Source organism: Salmo trutta, chromosome 18 (genome assembly GCF_901001165.1).
Source record: "Salmo trutta chromosome 18, fSalTru1.1, whole genome shotgun sequence".
NCBI lineage: Eukaryota > Metazoa > Chordata > Actinopteri > Salmoniformes > Salmonidae > Salmo > Salmo trutta.
The window spans coordinates 48,489,635-48,504,835 of record NC_042974.1 but is presented as its reverse complement, the minus strand read 5'-3'; the positions used below and the strand labels follow the sequence as shown (position 1 = coordinate 48,504,835).

General features: G+C 40.5%; 1 protein-coding gene across 1 annotated transcript in view; it reads left to right on the top strand.

Moving 5' to 3' along the window:
- Positions 1 to 196: 196 nt before the first annotated feature.
- prim2 (DNA primase subunit 2) overlaps positions 197 to 15,201 on the top strand; it is a 103,676-nt gene continuing 88,671 nt past the window's right edge. Inside the window, exons 1-7 of the mRNA XM_029698852.1 lie at positions 197 to 375; positions 666 to 817; positions 1,726 to 1,838; positions 7,675 to 7,769; positions 7,943 to 8,063; positions 10,283 to 10,378; positions 10,531 to 10,668. Of these exons, the coding sequence (XP_029554712.1) occupies positions 212 to 375; positions 666 to 817; positions 1,726 to 1,838; positions 7,675 to 7,769; positions 7,943 to 8,063; positions 10,283 to 10,378; positions 10,531 to 10,668 (879 nt within the window). The 5' untranslated portion in view covers positions 197 to 211. The remainder of the gene's footprint in view (positions 376 to 665; positions 818 to 1,725; positions 1,839 to 7,674; positions 7,770 to 7,942; positions 8,064 to 10,282; positions 10,379 to 10,530; positions 10,669 to 15,201) is intronic.

Genomic DNA, 15,201 nt, shown 5'->3' with positions numbered 1-15,201 from the left:
AACAAAAAAATGGCTTTGTTTATAAGGAGTGCAAGGTCGAATTAAGTTTGTGCACACGCGCGCTTCACAGAGGAGGCGTTCCCTAACGGATATATGGAAACGTATGCTACTACGCGCCAATAGAATCTCGCTAGTTCGTGATTGGCTTTGCCCCACGCCCTTGCTTGTTCTGTCCACTGTAACGAGACAGATTAACTATCTTGGGTTAATTATGAATATCTTTGTCAGCGTGGCGAAAACCGGAAATGACAGACACGCATTTACGTCATTTTCCCGCACTGAGATTAGAACGCTGTGTGGCAATTGGCGGGAATCAAGACAAATAGACAGAAGAAAATCTAGCTCTCTTGATAAAATAAGTGAAGCGAGATACCGGTAAGTTGTTGGAATTGTAGAACGTTTTAGCTATCTGTATTGTAACTGGTGAAATATAAACCCAAAACTTGTCCGTAGTTACCAGTAGCACGGTAGTTAGGTAACGTTAGCTTGCCATAATAATGTTATTATGAAGGCGGTGTGTGTTCGTTATTCTTTTGGAAAACTGTCAGAGATGTTCTCTTTGACTAACTAGATAATACGTATCACCAAAGAGAGTACAGTACTAGCCAACAAGATCATTTCGTTAACTCATAATAATATTTGAGATGCCTTGCTTCATCTTCAAGAACCATGCAGTTCTACAGCAGAAGAAAGAAGTTGATTGGCAACGCTCAGACTGAGCAGCTGTATGGACATTGTCTTCAGTTCTATGGTCAGCCTCCCATCGAAAATATTTCTCTCTCCGAGTTTGAGACTTTCGCTGTGGACAGGCTGAAACGTAAGTTGTTTAGATACCTTAAGTTACTTCTGGTTTACACGTGTATTGTTATGAACTAACTGGTAACACTTTACTTGACACCCAGCGTCACAACACGGTATGACAGGACCATGAACATAATATCTCATAACAGCTGACATAACTTATCATAACCTGCCATAATATGGTGATAACACTGTCATGACACATATTTAGACCTGTTGTGACATTGCATTATTTTATATCTGGTTACCTACATAAGTGTCAACCCCAAAACAAGGCAAAACATTACACCATAGTCTACATGTCAACAGTATGTTTGTTATATAACTTAATATGGGCAATTTCAGAAAATGTTATCATTGTAATTGCAAACAAAATGTCAGACATGCACCTACCCAAATGTTTGGTTGCTGATGACTGGGATGAATGCAGGAGAAGATTTTAGGAGCAGGACAAGACACCCTCTTTTTGACTGACTGACATATGGGCATGTATGTGATCTTGCTTCTATGATTATAATGCTTCTTGACAGTGTCAAAGTTTTTTTTATTTTGTCCAAGGAAAGTGATACAGGATTGTCATAATGCTTCATGAGTGTCAATGTATTTTCTGTTAGTTATTTAAAATATGATTGGGAAAAAAACATGACTGTAGAATTCATTACAACAAATTACTTAAACTTTCACACGAAAGTAAACTTCTTAGCAGGGAAAAATGCATTTGAATAAATGGGGTTGACACTTATGTAGGTGTCATTACAAGCCATAAAATAAGTGTCACAACAAGTGTAAATATGGGTTATGACAGGTTGTCAGCTGTTATGACCGTGTTATGACGCTGGGTATCAAGTAGTGTTACATTTGTCTGATTCCCCTTTTTATATACATAAAGTTGCATAGTGTTTTGATCTTGTTTTGTCATTCCAGTGTTGAAGACAGTTGAAAACCTTGGAGTGAGCTATGTGAAAACATCTGAACAATATACCAAGAAACTGGATGCAGAGTTCTCAAACTTGAACTTCCCCTACAAAATAGAGGCTGTGAGTACAAAATTATGAATTCTATAGTGCTTAGCTATTTAAAAAAGATACTAATAGTTAGAGCTGTCCCCTCAAAAAAAAAAATCTTGGTCGACCGAATGTAATCAGTTCTTTTGACCAATTGATTGGTAAATCTTGGTCAAACGAATGTAATCAGTTCTTTTGACCAATTGATTGGTAAATCTTGGTCGACCGAATGTAATCAGTTCTTTTGACCAATTGATTGGTAAACATGATTGGTAAATCTTGGTCGACCGAATGTAATCAGTTCTTTTGACCTATTGATTGGTAAACAATGATTGGTAAACATTTTAATGTTTTTCCATACAGACAACCTGTTTTAATCAAACCAACTACTGTATATACTGTATGCATTAAGCTCGTCTGATAAAAAAAATACACAAATGAATCAAGAGGGAGCCAGAGATCAAGATAACCAGAACAAAAAACGTAACCTGTCCGGACCATCCTCCCGCCCCTACTGGCTTTCGCAGATTCTGCCATTACTCTCCTGAAGTTGCCGGTAATAGGCTACACGAGGAGTCGGCAAACTTTCTCATGTGGAATGCAAATTTATCTTACCATTTCTACTGATCTGCGTGCCAGTCATGGTTTTCAAATGCACATTTTCGTGCAACAGTTAAATCAGATTTTATAATAATGTTGTCGAATCTCAATCATTGTCATCTAAATGAAACAAACCTAAAAAGTGACTTCTATTGCCATTGTAAAAATAGCCTATCAAGCCAACAAATAAAAACATTGCAGGTAGAAAATAAACTGATAAAATAAATATCCTATAAATCACATTGGCTACGCATGGCCTGTCTGCAACGAAATATAAACATTGTATCAACTATTAACTTGGGTCCAGCCTGAATCTCCTTGCAACATTGTATAAAATATTCTGGGCCCTCAGTTTCCGGCACCAGTGAGCTTGGGACAGACATCTGTAGGATATTTGCGAAAGGGTTAAGAAGTACTCACGTAGGCCTATTTTATGACGTTTCCACTGGATTTGAGCATGACATTTTTCCCTTTGATGCTGAGTGTTTGAAAGGGAGAGGGCTGGAAAGATTTTTCAAATACATTGAGGAATTGTCATTCTCAGTGGATGTAGAAACAGACTTTGTTTGCTTGCTGTTTGAGGTGAAGAAAACATTACTTTGAGAAGCTCCACAGCTCATTAGTGGTGGTGCTTTAACCCAATCAGAAATGCTATTAGATCTCCAAATGGGCACATGTATATGCCTTCATTGCACACAGGCCAGGTAGCCTATAGCCCTACTTTTATGCATAATCAGGTGCGTGTCCTTACTCAACTACTTGACTGGAGCGCTCCAAACAGAAGACATTGACAACTCGTAAATGGAATGAAATAAACCAAAACTTGGTTTTTCACAAGTGTAACACTGCGCTCTGCAAACAACGTGCCCACTCTGACAATGAGAACGGTAAAAGACTGGATAATAATATACAGTCCCAGTCAAAAGACTGACACCTACTCATTCAAGGGTTATTTTTTATAAACTATTTCCTACATTGTAGAATAGTGACGACAAAACTGAAATAACACATGGAATCATGTAGTAACCAGAACTTGTTAAACAAATCACAACATTTTATAAAACACGTTTCTGGTTACTAAAAGATTCCAAATGTGTTATTAAATAGTTTGTATTATTCTACAAAAAAAATAAAGAAACCCTTGAATGATTAGGTGTGCAAACTTTTGACTGGTACTGTATATCGAATGCATTAAGACTTTATTGTAACCAAACAAACATGTTGGATTAGAAATTAACAGTAAATGTACTGTTGATATGTAATGGTAAATAATACATTAACAATCAAACGCAAACCATTTACTCAATGAGTGTGCACAAATTGGCGGGAGAGCGCGCTATATATATATAGATGTTTTGGTCACTTTTGAATGCTGGCGGTGCTTTCACTCTAGTGGTTGCATGCGACGGAGTCTACAACCCACAGAAGTGGCTCAGGTAGTGCAGCTCATCCAGGATGGCACATCAATGCGAGCTGTGGCAAGAAGGTTTGCTGTGTCTGTCAGTGTAGTGTCCAGAGCATGGAGGCGCTACCAGGAGACAGGCCAGTACATCAGGAGACGTGGAGGAGGCCGTAGGAGGGCAACAACTCAGCAGCAGGACCGCTACCTCCACCTTTGTGCAAGGAGGAGCAGGAGAAGCACTGCCAGAGCCCTGCAAAATGACCTCCAGCAGGCCACAAATGTGCATGTGTCTGCTCAAATGGTCAGAAACAGACTCCATGAGGGTGGTATGAGGGCCCGACGTCCACAGGTGGGGGTTGTGCTTACAGCCCAACACCGTGACAAGATTGGCAAATTTGCCACTGGCGCCCTATGCTCTTTACAGATGAAAGCAGGTTCACACTGAGCACATGTGACAGTCTGGAGACGCCGTGGAGAACGTTCTGCTGCCTGCAACATCCTCCAGCATGACAGGTTTGGCGGTGTTTCAGTCATGGTGTGGGGTGGCATTTCTTTGGGGGCCGCACAGCCCTCCATGTGCTCGCCAGAGGTAGCCTGACTGCCATTAGGTACCGAGATGAGATCCTCAGACCCCTTGTGAGACCATATGCTGGTGCGGTTGGCCCTGGGTTCCTCCTGATGCAAGACAATGCTAGACCTCATGTGGCTGGAGTGTGTCAGCAGTTCCTGCAAGAGGAAGGCATTGATGCTATGGACTGGCCTGCCCGTTCCCCAGACCTGAATCCAATTGAGCACATCTGGGACATCGTCTCGCTCCATCCACCAACGCCACGTTGCACCACAGACTGTCCAGGAGTTGGCGGATGCTTTAGTCCAGGTCTGGGAGGAGATCCCTCAGGAGACCATCCGCCACCTCATCAGGAGCATGCCCAGGCGTTGTAGGGAGGTCATACAGGCACGTGGAGGCCACACGCACTACTGAGCCTCATTTTGACTTGTTTTAAGGACATTACATCAAAGTTGGATCAGCCTGTAGTGTGGTTTTCCACTTTAATTTTGAGTTTGACTCCAAATCCAGACCTCCATGGGTTGATAAATTGGATTTCCATTGATTATTTTTGTGTGATTTTGTTGTCAGCACATTCAACTATGTAAAGAAAAAAGTATTTAATAACATTATTTCATTCATTCAGATCTAGGATGTTATTTTAGTGTTCCCTTTTATTTTTTTGAGCAGTTTTTTTGAGCAGTGTGTGTGTATGTATATATATAGTTAGAAGTTTACATACTTAGGTTGGAGTCATTAAAACCTGTTTTTAACACCCACAAATTTCTTGTTAACAAACTATAGTTTTGGCAAGTCGTTTAGGACATCTACTTTGTGCATGACACAAGGATATTTTCCAACAATTGTTTAGAGACAGATTATTTCACTGTATCATAATTCCAGTGGGTCAGAAGTTTACATACACTTAGTTTACTGTGCCTTTAAACAGCTTGGAAAATTCCAGAAAATGTCATGGCTTTAGAAGCTTCTGATAGGCTAATTGACATCCTTTGAGTCAATTGGAGGTGTACTCATGGCCTCTTTGCTTGACATCATGGGCAAATCAAAAGAATCAGCCACGACCTCAGAAAAAAAAATTGTAGACCTCCACAAGTGTGGTTCATCCTTGGGAGCTATTTTTAAATGCCTGAAGGTACCACGTTCATCTGTACAAACAAAGGTACGCAAGTATAAACATCATGGGACCATGCAGCCGTCATACCGCTCAGGAAGGAGACACCTTCTGTCTCCTAGAGATGAACGTACTTTGGTGCGAAAAGTGCAAATCAATCCCAGAACAACAGCAAAGGACCTTGTGAAGATGCTGGAGGAAACAGTTACAAAAGTATCTATATCCACAGTTAAACGAGTCCTATATCGACATAACTAGAAAGGCTGCTCAGCAAGGAAGAAGCCACTGCTCCAAAATCGCCATAAAAAAATCCAGACTACGGTTTGCAACTACACATGGGGACAAAGATCGTACTTTTTTGGAGAAATGTCCTCTGGTCTGATGAAACAAAAATAGAACTGTTTGGCCATAATGACCATTTATGTTTGGAGGAAAAAGGAGGAGGCTTGCAAGTCGAAGAACACCATCCCAACCGTGAAGGACGGGGGTGGCAGCATCATGCTGCGGGGGTGCTTTGCTGTAGGAGGAAGTGGTGCACTTCACAAAATAGATGGCATCGTGGAGGAAAATTGTGGATATATTGAAGCAACATCACAAGACATCAGTCTGGAAGTTTAAGCTTGGTTGCAAATGGGTCTTCCAAATGGACAATGACCCAAAGCATACTTCCAAAGTTGTGGCAAAATGGCTTAAGGACAACAAAGTCAAGGTATTGGAGTGGCCATCACAAAGCCCTGACCTCAATCCCATAGAAAATGTGTGGGCAGAACTGAAAAGGCTTGTGCGAGCAAGTAGACCTACAAACCTGACTCAGTTACACCAGCTCTGTCAGAAGGAATGGGCTGAAATTCACCCAACTTATTGTGGGAAGCTTGTGGAAGGCTACCCAAAATGTTTGAACCAGGTTAAACAATTTTTAAAGGCAATGCTACTAATTGAGTCCTAAACTTCTGACCCACTGGGAATGTGATGAAAGAAAAAAGCTGAAATAATAATTAATTCTCTACTATTATACTTAAAATTAAGTGGTGATCCTAACTGACCTAAGACAGGGACTTTTTACTAGGAATAAATGTCAGGAATTGTGCCTTTTTTTGATAAGTGGCTTCTGTCTGGCCACCCTACCATAAAGGCCTGATTGGTGGAGTGCTGCAGAGATGGTTGTCCTTCTCGAAGGTTCGCTCATCTCCACAGAGGAACTCTAGAGCTCTGTCAGAGTGACCATTGGGTTCTAGGTCACATCCCTGACCAAGGCCGCCCTCCCCCGATTGCTCCGTTTGGCCGGGCGGCCAGCTCTAGGAAGAGTCTTGGTGGTTCAAACTTCTTCCATTTAAGAATGATGGAGGCCACTGTGTTCTTAGGGACCTTCAACGCTGCAGAATATTTTTTTTTGGTACCATTCCCAAATCTTTGCCTCAGCACAATCCTGTCTCGGTGCTCTATGGACAATTCCTTCGTCCTCATGGCTTGGTTTTTACTCTGACATGCACCGTCAACTGTGGGAGTTTATATAGACAGGTGTGTGCCTTTCCAAATCATGTCCAATCAATTGAATTGACCACAGGTGGACTCCAATCAAAATGTGGAAACATCTCAAGGATGATCAATGGAAACAGGATGCACCTGAGCTCTATTTTGAGTCTCATAGCAACGGGTCTGAATAGTTATGTAAATCAGATATTTCTGTATTTTATTTGTAATATATTTACAAAAATGTCTAAATCTGTTTTTTGCTTTGTAATTATGGGGTTGTGTGTGTGTGGATTGCAGAGGATAAAAAAAAAAAATCTATTCTACAATAAGGCTGTAACGTAACAAAATGTGGAAAAGTCAAGGCGTCTGACTACTTTCTGAAGGCACTGTATATTTGCTACTGCTCGACTAAAAAAAAATCTTGGTCGACCAACAGCCTAGTAGTAACCGAAAGGTTGCAAGATCGAATCCCGAGCTGACAAGGTCAAATCTGTCGTGCTGCCCCTGAACAAGGCAGTTAACCCACTGTTCCTAGACCGTCATTGAAAATAAGAATTTGTTCTTAATCGACTTGCCTAGTTAAATAAAGGTAAAATAAAAAATGGAAAACACTGATGAATTGCTGGTGGTGATCAAGACTTTGATTAATGATATTGAAATAGAGAATGCTTTCTGTTGAGATGTTCTGGTATGCTTTTCTTTTAAATCCACTAAGGATGACCGGAAACCTCAAACTGGGCCCAGTGAATATGAGAAGCGAAGAAAGGACCATATCTCCCACTTCATACTCCGGCTTGCATACTGCCAAACGTAAGTGAAGTCTATACAGCCTATTCAATAAACATGTAATGTCCCTTTCTCCAAATAGACTTGTACCTAGAGGAGGGCGTATTTTCCCTAATGTTTTGTGACGCAGCATACCAAGTGATTCTCTTACTTTGTAAATTGAACAAACAATAAGATAACTTTTTTTAATCTTGCAGAGAAGATCTCAGACGGTGGTTTATCCAGCAAGAGATTGACCTCTTCCGTTATCGCTTCAAGGACCTAGGTTCCAAAAACATAAGAGAATTTCTGCAATACAATAATCTTCACTATCATACGGTGAGTCTATTTATGCTGTTGTTGTGGAGGGAAATGCACATTTTACTCTCAAATGTGAGCAAAACAGCTTTGGCATCAATATAATGACGGGAATTGGGATAACCAAGCAATTGGTTCATCCCTGTCCTCCATTGGTGTATGCACTGGTGCAAAGTTTTGATATGCATGACAAAATAAAGTATTGAGTGTAAACTTTGCTAAATATAAATTATCAGTAAATCTGGTCTTGATACTGTTTGGACATATTTCTGGTAATATTTCACACCTGTCAGTAGATGGCGCTGTCAGCTCACAGTAGTATACTAGTCTGAAAATGTCCACTGTGTGGAGGGTTGTTTTTGCAATCGGTCTATTTGAAGTTGAATCTTGTTTTACTTCAAGGTGTGTTCCATAAGATTTGTTGTGATAAATTAAAACCTGTACAAGTTAAATCAATTGAACTCAAGGAAGTAAATAGTACACATTTACAGTACTGTACAGAACATGCTCCTTTTCATTTAATTTGACATGACCAGCATGGTCTATAGTATTGCAGTATGGCAACGAGGGAGGTGAAAAAGGCCAGCAAAAGTTGTTCATCACATACATGCCCAGAAGGGGATAGGTACAACATTTTCCCAAACAGTCCCTGGATCAGAGCACGTGAGCAGTTGGAAATCCCACTCATCACTCTTGGAGAGGTGCTCAATGTCCTGTCCTACCACTCCACTCAGCGCTCACAGGAAAAAAACTGCTGCTCCAAATTCGCTTCATTCATTAAAATCACAATTTAGCCACTTGCCAGGCTGGGCAGAGATACAGAGTTGTTTTTTAATTTTTCTATTGGCAAGCCTAAAGGTTTTTTGGTAAAATAACCCAATCAAAACGGAAAGCTCCTTGAAAGTGGGAATATGCCAGGCCCATTGGGACAAAATCAACGATGGCCTATTGTATAGATAATGGAACAAAAATGAAAAAATGTTTTAAGTGATCTGATTTTTAGCTTATAAATACTTTGCTACAATGACAATTAGTCATCTACCCACCTCGTTCCTTTTTGTTAACATGTGCATGGAGTAAGTACACCATCATGCTTTTGGGATACGTGTATTTTCGCTACATCACCGCACCCTCTTGTTCTTGATCTTTGTAAGTCACCTTGATTTAGCACCTGTGTGTTTTATCAGTTTATGAAAATATTTAGAGACCTCCATGACAGTAGCTAAAGCAAGGGGCTATAGCAGCACACAAGTAGACTACAAATACATGCTGGGGGGGTATGCCCTGAGCTTGTGAAGTGAGCGCTATTGGAGCGGGCGAGAAGGCCGACCCTCCAGCCTTTGGGAATCACGATCCAGTCAAATTAGGCACGCTCCGCTCCTCGCTTCACTCACATACTCTGCCCTGGATAGAATTATTTGAGTGACAGGTGGTAAAGCGTTTGTTATGGCCGCAGGTTCTACACAGCTGGAAGCCTTTCTTTGATAATGTCTTGGAGATGGGCGACAAGGTTCTAACTCCGTCTGCCCTTATGGTTGGCTGTATTTATCCACGTTTCTATTACAGTTACCAGGTTTCCAGCCAACCTTTTTTATGCAAGTAAAGTACATGTCCGATGAAAAATGTCACTACCGGCCTAATGGCCAGTATATGGGAATTCACCCGCAAAAGTTATTTTTATGTGCAATACGTCATCATGCACACCTTTTTATCCACGACAAGTACATTTGATGGAAACACCTCTATGGTGGGAAAATGTGCATATTGTTATGCGTATTTTAGAATATTTGCATGTAAATCTGTCGCCAATTATGAAACGTAGCTATTGTTAAAGCCTGATATGTTGTGGTGATAAAGCCTCTGATGCATTCTGGGTCTTCAGTATAAGATATCCCACAATGGCATTTATGCCAGGCCAAAAAGGACTGAAACAGGGAGGGACTATTATGAACTAATGAACACAACCCAGCTCTCCATTCCCTCGCCTTACCATGTGTTTGCTGCTTACACTATTGATTCAGACCCATAGCAGTCGGATAGGTCATCAACAGCCCGAGGACACATTGTCTTTCATTTGTTTAGGCCTAAGAGGACATGATTGATGGACAAGTGTACAGCAGTCTTCACCTCACTCCGGAGAAGAGAATGCAACAACATTACACTTCTAGATAGCTATACTATCAAGTGTCAATATGCTTGTTTCTGTCACTGAAAGCCGACTACCTTATCCTAATCTCTAGATTAGTATTGATGAGAAGAAAAACCTGACGGATAAACTCGTCAACTCAAGCTTTGCTGTCAGTGGATCCACGGTTGACTGCCAAGACTTCTACAAAGTGAGTTAACAATTTTCCATTTTCTACAAAGGTGAAATCCTCACGTGGTTATATTAGAGAACATAAGTGCACCCCTGTGTTAAGATAATGAATATTCTATTGGGAGGCAAAACATCAGGATGAGCAAGTTATGTTGAATGTTTTATTTCAAGGTCCCATTCCAAGATGCGTTGGATCTGGTGAGAACCAGGAAGGTCTACCTGAAGGGGGGCTATGTCTACATCCCTCACCAGGACATTGTCACCATCGTTCTCAACGACTTCCGTACAAGACTGTCCAAAGCACTTGCGGTAAGGCATTTATTTTTTTTAATGCCAAATAATGGGCAACTGACAGTTACTACATGGCATTTAACTTTGATGTAATTTGTAGACTATGACATGGGTTTAAATGTCATTTATTGTTTACAGATTCACAGCCTGAAGCTTTTCCTATAGGACTTTATGGAGGTATTACTAGTAACTCCATATTATTCTAGGGATTACTCTGCCCATCATTTGAAGTCTTTCATCCCTGGAGAATGGAGAGAGGGATATGTTTAAAACGCTCAATCAATAATTTATTCATTTATTAGAAATTGAGCACCATTTAAATAGAATTTTCCTCCAATTGTTAATGATACATTTGGCAAGGCTTGTATTTACTGCAGGCTAATCCTTCTCAGCAGGTGGAGGAGGGCTCCACCAATGATGCCAAAATCAATAGGAATAACGCAGTAAATTAAACGGTGCATTTGTAGTGCTCACAAATGCCATTATCACACTAGCTCACAGGGGAAAATGGATCTGAAATGTCTAAGTGGATATCTAGCCCTGTGTTATGAAGCACATTTGAAATGTCAATCCTTTCTCTGAATAGTAGAAGATGGCAGTCTGAATAAAATATTTGGTACAGTAAATGTAAGCAGCAGTATAGTACATCATTATGAATGAAATACAGACAGTTGAAGTCGGAAGTCTACATACACTTAGGTTGGAGTCATTAACTCTTTTTTTCAACCACCCCACAAATTTCTTGTTAACAAATTATAGTTTTGGCAAGTCGGTTAGGACGTCTACTTTGTGCATGACACAAGGAATTTTTCCAACAATTGTTTAGACAGATTATTTCACTTATCATTCACTGTATCACAATTCCAGTGGGTCAGAAGTTTACATACACTAAGTTGACTGTGCCTTTAAACGGCTTGGAAAATTCCAGAAAATTATGTCATGGCTTTAGAAGCTTCTGCTAGGCTAATTGACATAATTTGAGTCAATTGAAGGTGAACCTGTGGATGTATTTCAAGGCCTACCTTCAAACTCAGTGCCTTGTTGCTTGACATCATCGGGAAATCAAAAGAAATCAGCCAATACCTCAGAAGAATTGTAGACCTCCACAAGTCTGGTTCATCCTTGGGAGCAATTTCCAAACGCCTGAAGGTACCACGTTCATCTGTACAAACAATAGTAAGCAAGTATAAACACCATGGGACCATGCAGCCGTCATACCGCTCAGGAAGGAGACACCTTCTGTCTCCTAGAGATGAATGTACTTTGGTGCGAAAAGTGCAAATCAATCCCAGAACAACAGCAAAGGACCTTGTGAAGATGCTGGAGGAAACAGGTACAAAAGTATCTATATCCACAGTAAAACGAGTCCTATATCGACATAACCTGAAAGGCCGCTCAGCAAGGAAGAGGCCACTGCTCCAAAACCGCCATAGAAAAGCCAGACTATGGTTTGCAATTGCACATGGGGACAAAGATCGTACTTTTTGGAGAAATGTCCTCTGGTCTGATGAAACAAAAATAGAACTGTTTGGCCATAATGACCATCATTATGTTTGGAGGAAAAAGGGGGAGGCTTGCAAGCAGAAGAACACCATCCCAACCGTGAAGCACGGGGGTGGCAGCATCATGTTGTGGGGGTGCTTTGCTGCAGGAGGGCCTGGTGCACTTCACAAAATAGATGGCATCACGAGGGAGGAAAATTAGGTAAATATATTGAAGCTACATCTCAAGACATAAGTCTGGAAGTTAAAGCTTGGTCGCAAATGGGTCTTCCAAATGGACAATGACCCCATGCATACTTCCAAAGTTGTGGCAAAATGGCTTAAGGACAACAAAGTCAAGGTATTGCAGTGGCCATCATAAAGCCCTGACCTCAACCCCATAGAAAATGTATGGGCAGAACTGAAAAAGCATGTGTGAGAAAGGAGGCCTACAAACCTGACTCAGTTACACCAGCTCTGTTAGGCAGAATGGGCCAACATTCACCCAACTTATTGTGGGAAGCTTGTGGTAGGCTATCTGCAACGTTTGACCCAAGTTAAACAATTTTAAAGGCAATCCTACCAAATGCTAAATACTTCATATTCAAATAATATTTTTGCAGGAATCTCCTTGCGAATGATTTTGCCGAAGATTGTATCTCCTCCGTAAACTTCTGACCCACTGGGAATGTGATGAAAGAAATAAAAGCTGAAATCATTCTCTCTACTATTATTCTGACATTTCCCATTCTTAAAATAAACTTGTAATCCTAATTGACCTAAAACAGGGAATTTTTACTTGGATTAAATGTCAGGAATTGTAAAACTCAGTTTAAATGTTTTTGGGAAAGGTGTATGTAAACTTCCGACTTCAACTGTATTTTAACATGGTATGTTTTGAAGACAATGGTCAGCATGCTTTGGTTATATGACAATTTCTGCATTTAGTGTGAATATTCTTTTAGCATTAAGTGCTGTTGTGCTAGTTTGATATAGCCTGTTGTACAGCATGTCTTTGGACAAAACAGAATTCCATTAAAAAGGTCAAGGGCCTTTGGACAGACCGTCTGGTCAGTCATACATGCATATACAAAGCAATCTAGATGTCTGCAGCGCATTGTAATTTGCCTGCAATGGAGTAATTACCTGCTTGGATGTCAGTGAGCAGTGAGTGGGATGTCTGACGAGAAGATGATTGTGGGTGGGTGGGATGAGGTGGTTGTGTGAGAAATTGGGAGGCAGTGGGACTGGATTGCTTTTTCCGGCTGACAGGAGTAGGCAGGAAAGATGATCGTTTTTTGAACGGATGACAACGTACACTTGTGTAGGAGTTGTAGGTCATTCCTGCAAACCTCCTTCCTCACCCTCCACAGACCAGGCTGAGGTTAAAACCAAGCTGAGATCAGAGATGCTCTGAGGTTGGCCCTTTAGAAAGCAGAAGCACTGTGTTTAAGGCTAGATGGCAAGGCTTTTCTCCCAAAGATTGATAACAGAATACAGCCTAGTCCTCTGATGGAGCCTTATTCCTCTTGAAAGATGTCATTATATCATTGTTTATTGTGCTTATGTAGGCTACAGGTGTAGTAGGCCCTAATTGGCCATTTGGAAGTTGCTGTTGAGGTAAAATGGATATGGCCAAGGGACTTCTGTGAGAGATGGTTTATTAAAAGGAAATAAAATAATGGTCATTCATATTTGTCATCTCCAGCGCCACCCCAACATAAACATATGTGAAAATAGAGCGTTTCTATGTTTTGGAAACACTTATCTTCAACCTCTTTCTCCCCACAAAACCTAGAAACGTGCCTTCTTCTTTTGTTGATGTTGGGGTGGAGATGATGAATATGAAGTATTTAAAATTTAAAAAATAATAATAATAATTTTCCTTTAAGTGGTAAAGTGACATGATTACTTACACCAGGGGTGTCAAACTCATTCCACGGAGGGCCGAGTGTCTGTGGGTTTTTCCTTTAAATGAAGACCTAGACAACCAGATGAGGGGAGTTCCTTACTAATCAGTGACCTTAATTAATCAATCAAGTGCAAGGGTGGAGTGAAAACCCGTAAAGGGAAATCTTTTCGTTTACATATTAAATGTTTAATGACTTTTTAACTTTAATATGGTCTTAATGGCAATACTTTGTATTTATTTACCTTTTTAAAAAATATATATTTTTGAGTTGTAGCTCACAGGTAAATACAAACTGAATATTACAGTAATTTGTTAATTGTACCTGTCGGTCACATAAAAATAAATGGTAGCCTAAATGTCTGACAGAGCATAGCACCTTTATCTCCACCCAACTATTCTCATTCCATTGTCAGAGACGCAACAGATTTGTATCCATTCCAACATGTTCCGCACCAAAAACATTAGCTTATCTGCGTTGCTAGGTGACAGCTCCGTAGTGAAATGTCCTTTCCCCCCATGAACTTCTGAATGACTTAGTGTTTCACTTTCTGTGAGTCTATATCTCGTAGAACAGAAATAATGCTGTGGACCAGATATATATATATATATATATATATATATGGCCTGAAGTACCTAGACGAATAATGTAGAACTAATGGTTTGTTTGAGACCATGCTTTTATTTTGGAATCCACAGCCGCTTAAGCTACTTTCCCCGGTGCATGGGAAATGAAAGGACTTCATGCCAGAATATCAAGCTGCTCACACATTTTACCAAGTAGCTATCATGTCACGCCATAGAGACCGTTTCTATTAGTTATCCATAGAACCAGAATAGTAGAACTAGTTACGTCTGTGAGATTTGATAATTCTGTTGAAAGGTTGTTTTTCTGAATATTCTCCTCAACCCCATGATAACGAGCTTCAATATTGACAAAAAAGAAAAGAGTTGAGTGGTTCTCCAATCCTTAACCCATGACCTCTGGTAATTGTGTTTAGTAAAGCCGTCCCCCTCTCACTGTGTGTAGTAGTGTTGCATGGAGTGGGTGTCTGATGTGTGCCGGCAGTACTATATGGCATGCTGGAGGGCTGACTAGAGGCAGTTCTACTTTAGAGGAGTCGAGCTGAAAAATACGCTGGGGTTGCACACACTTTGACA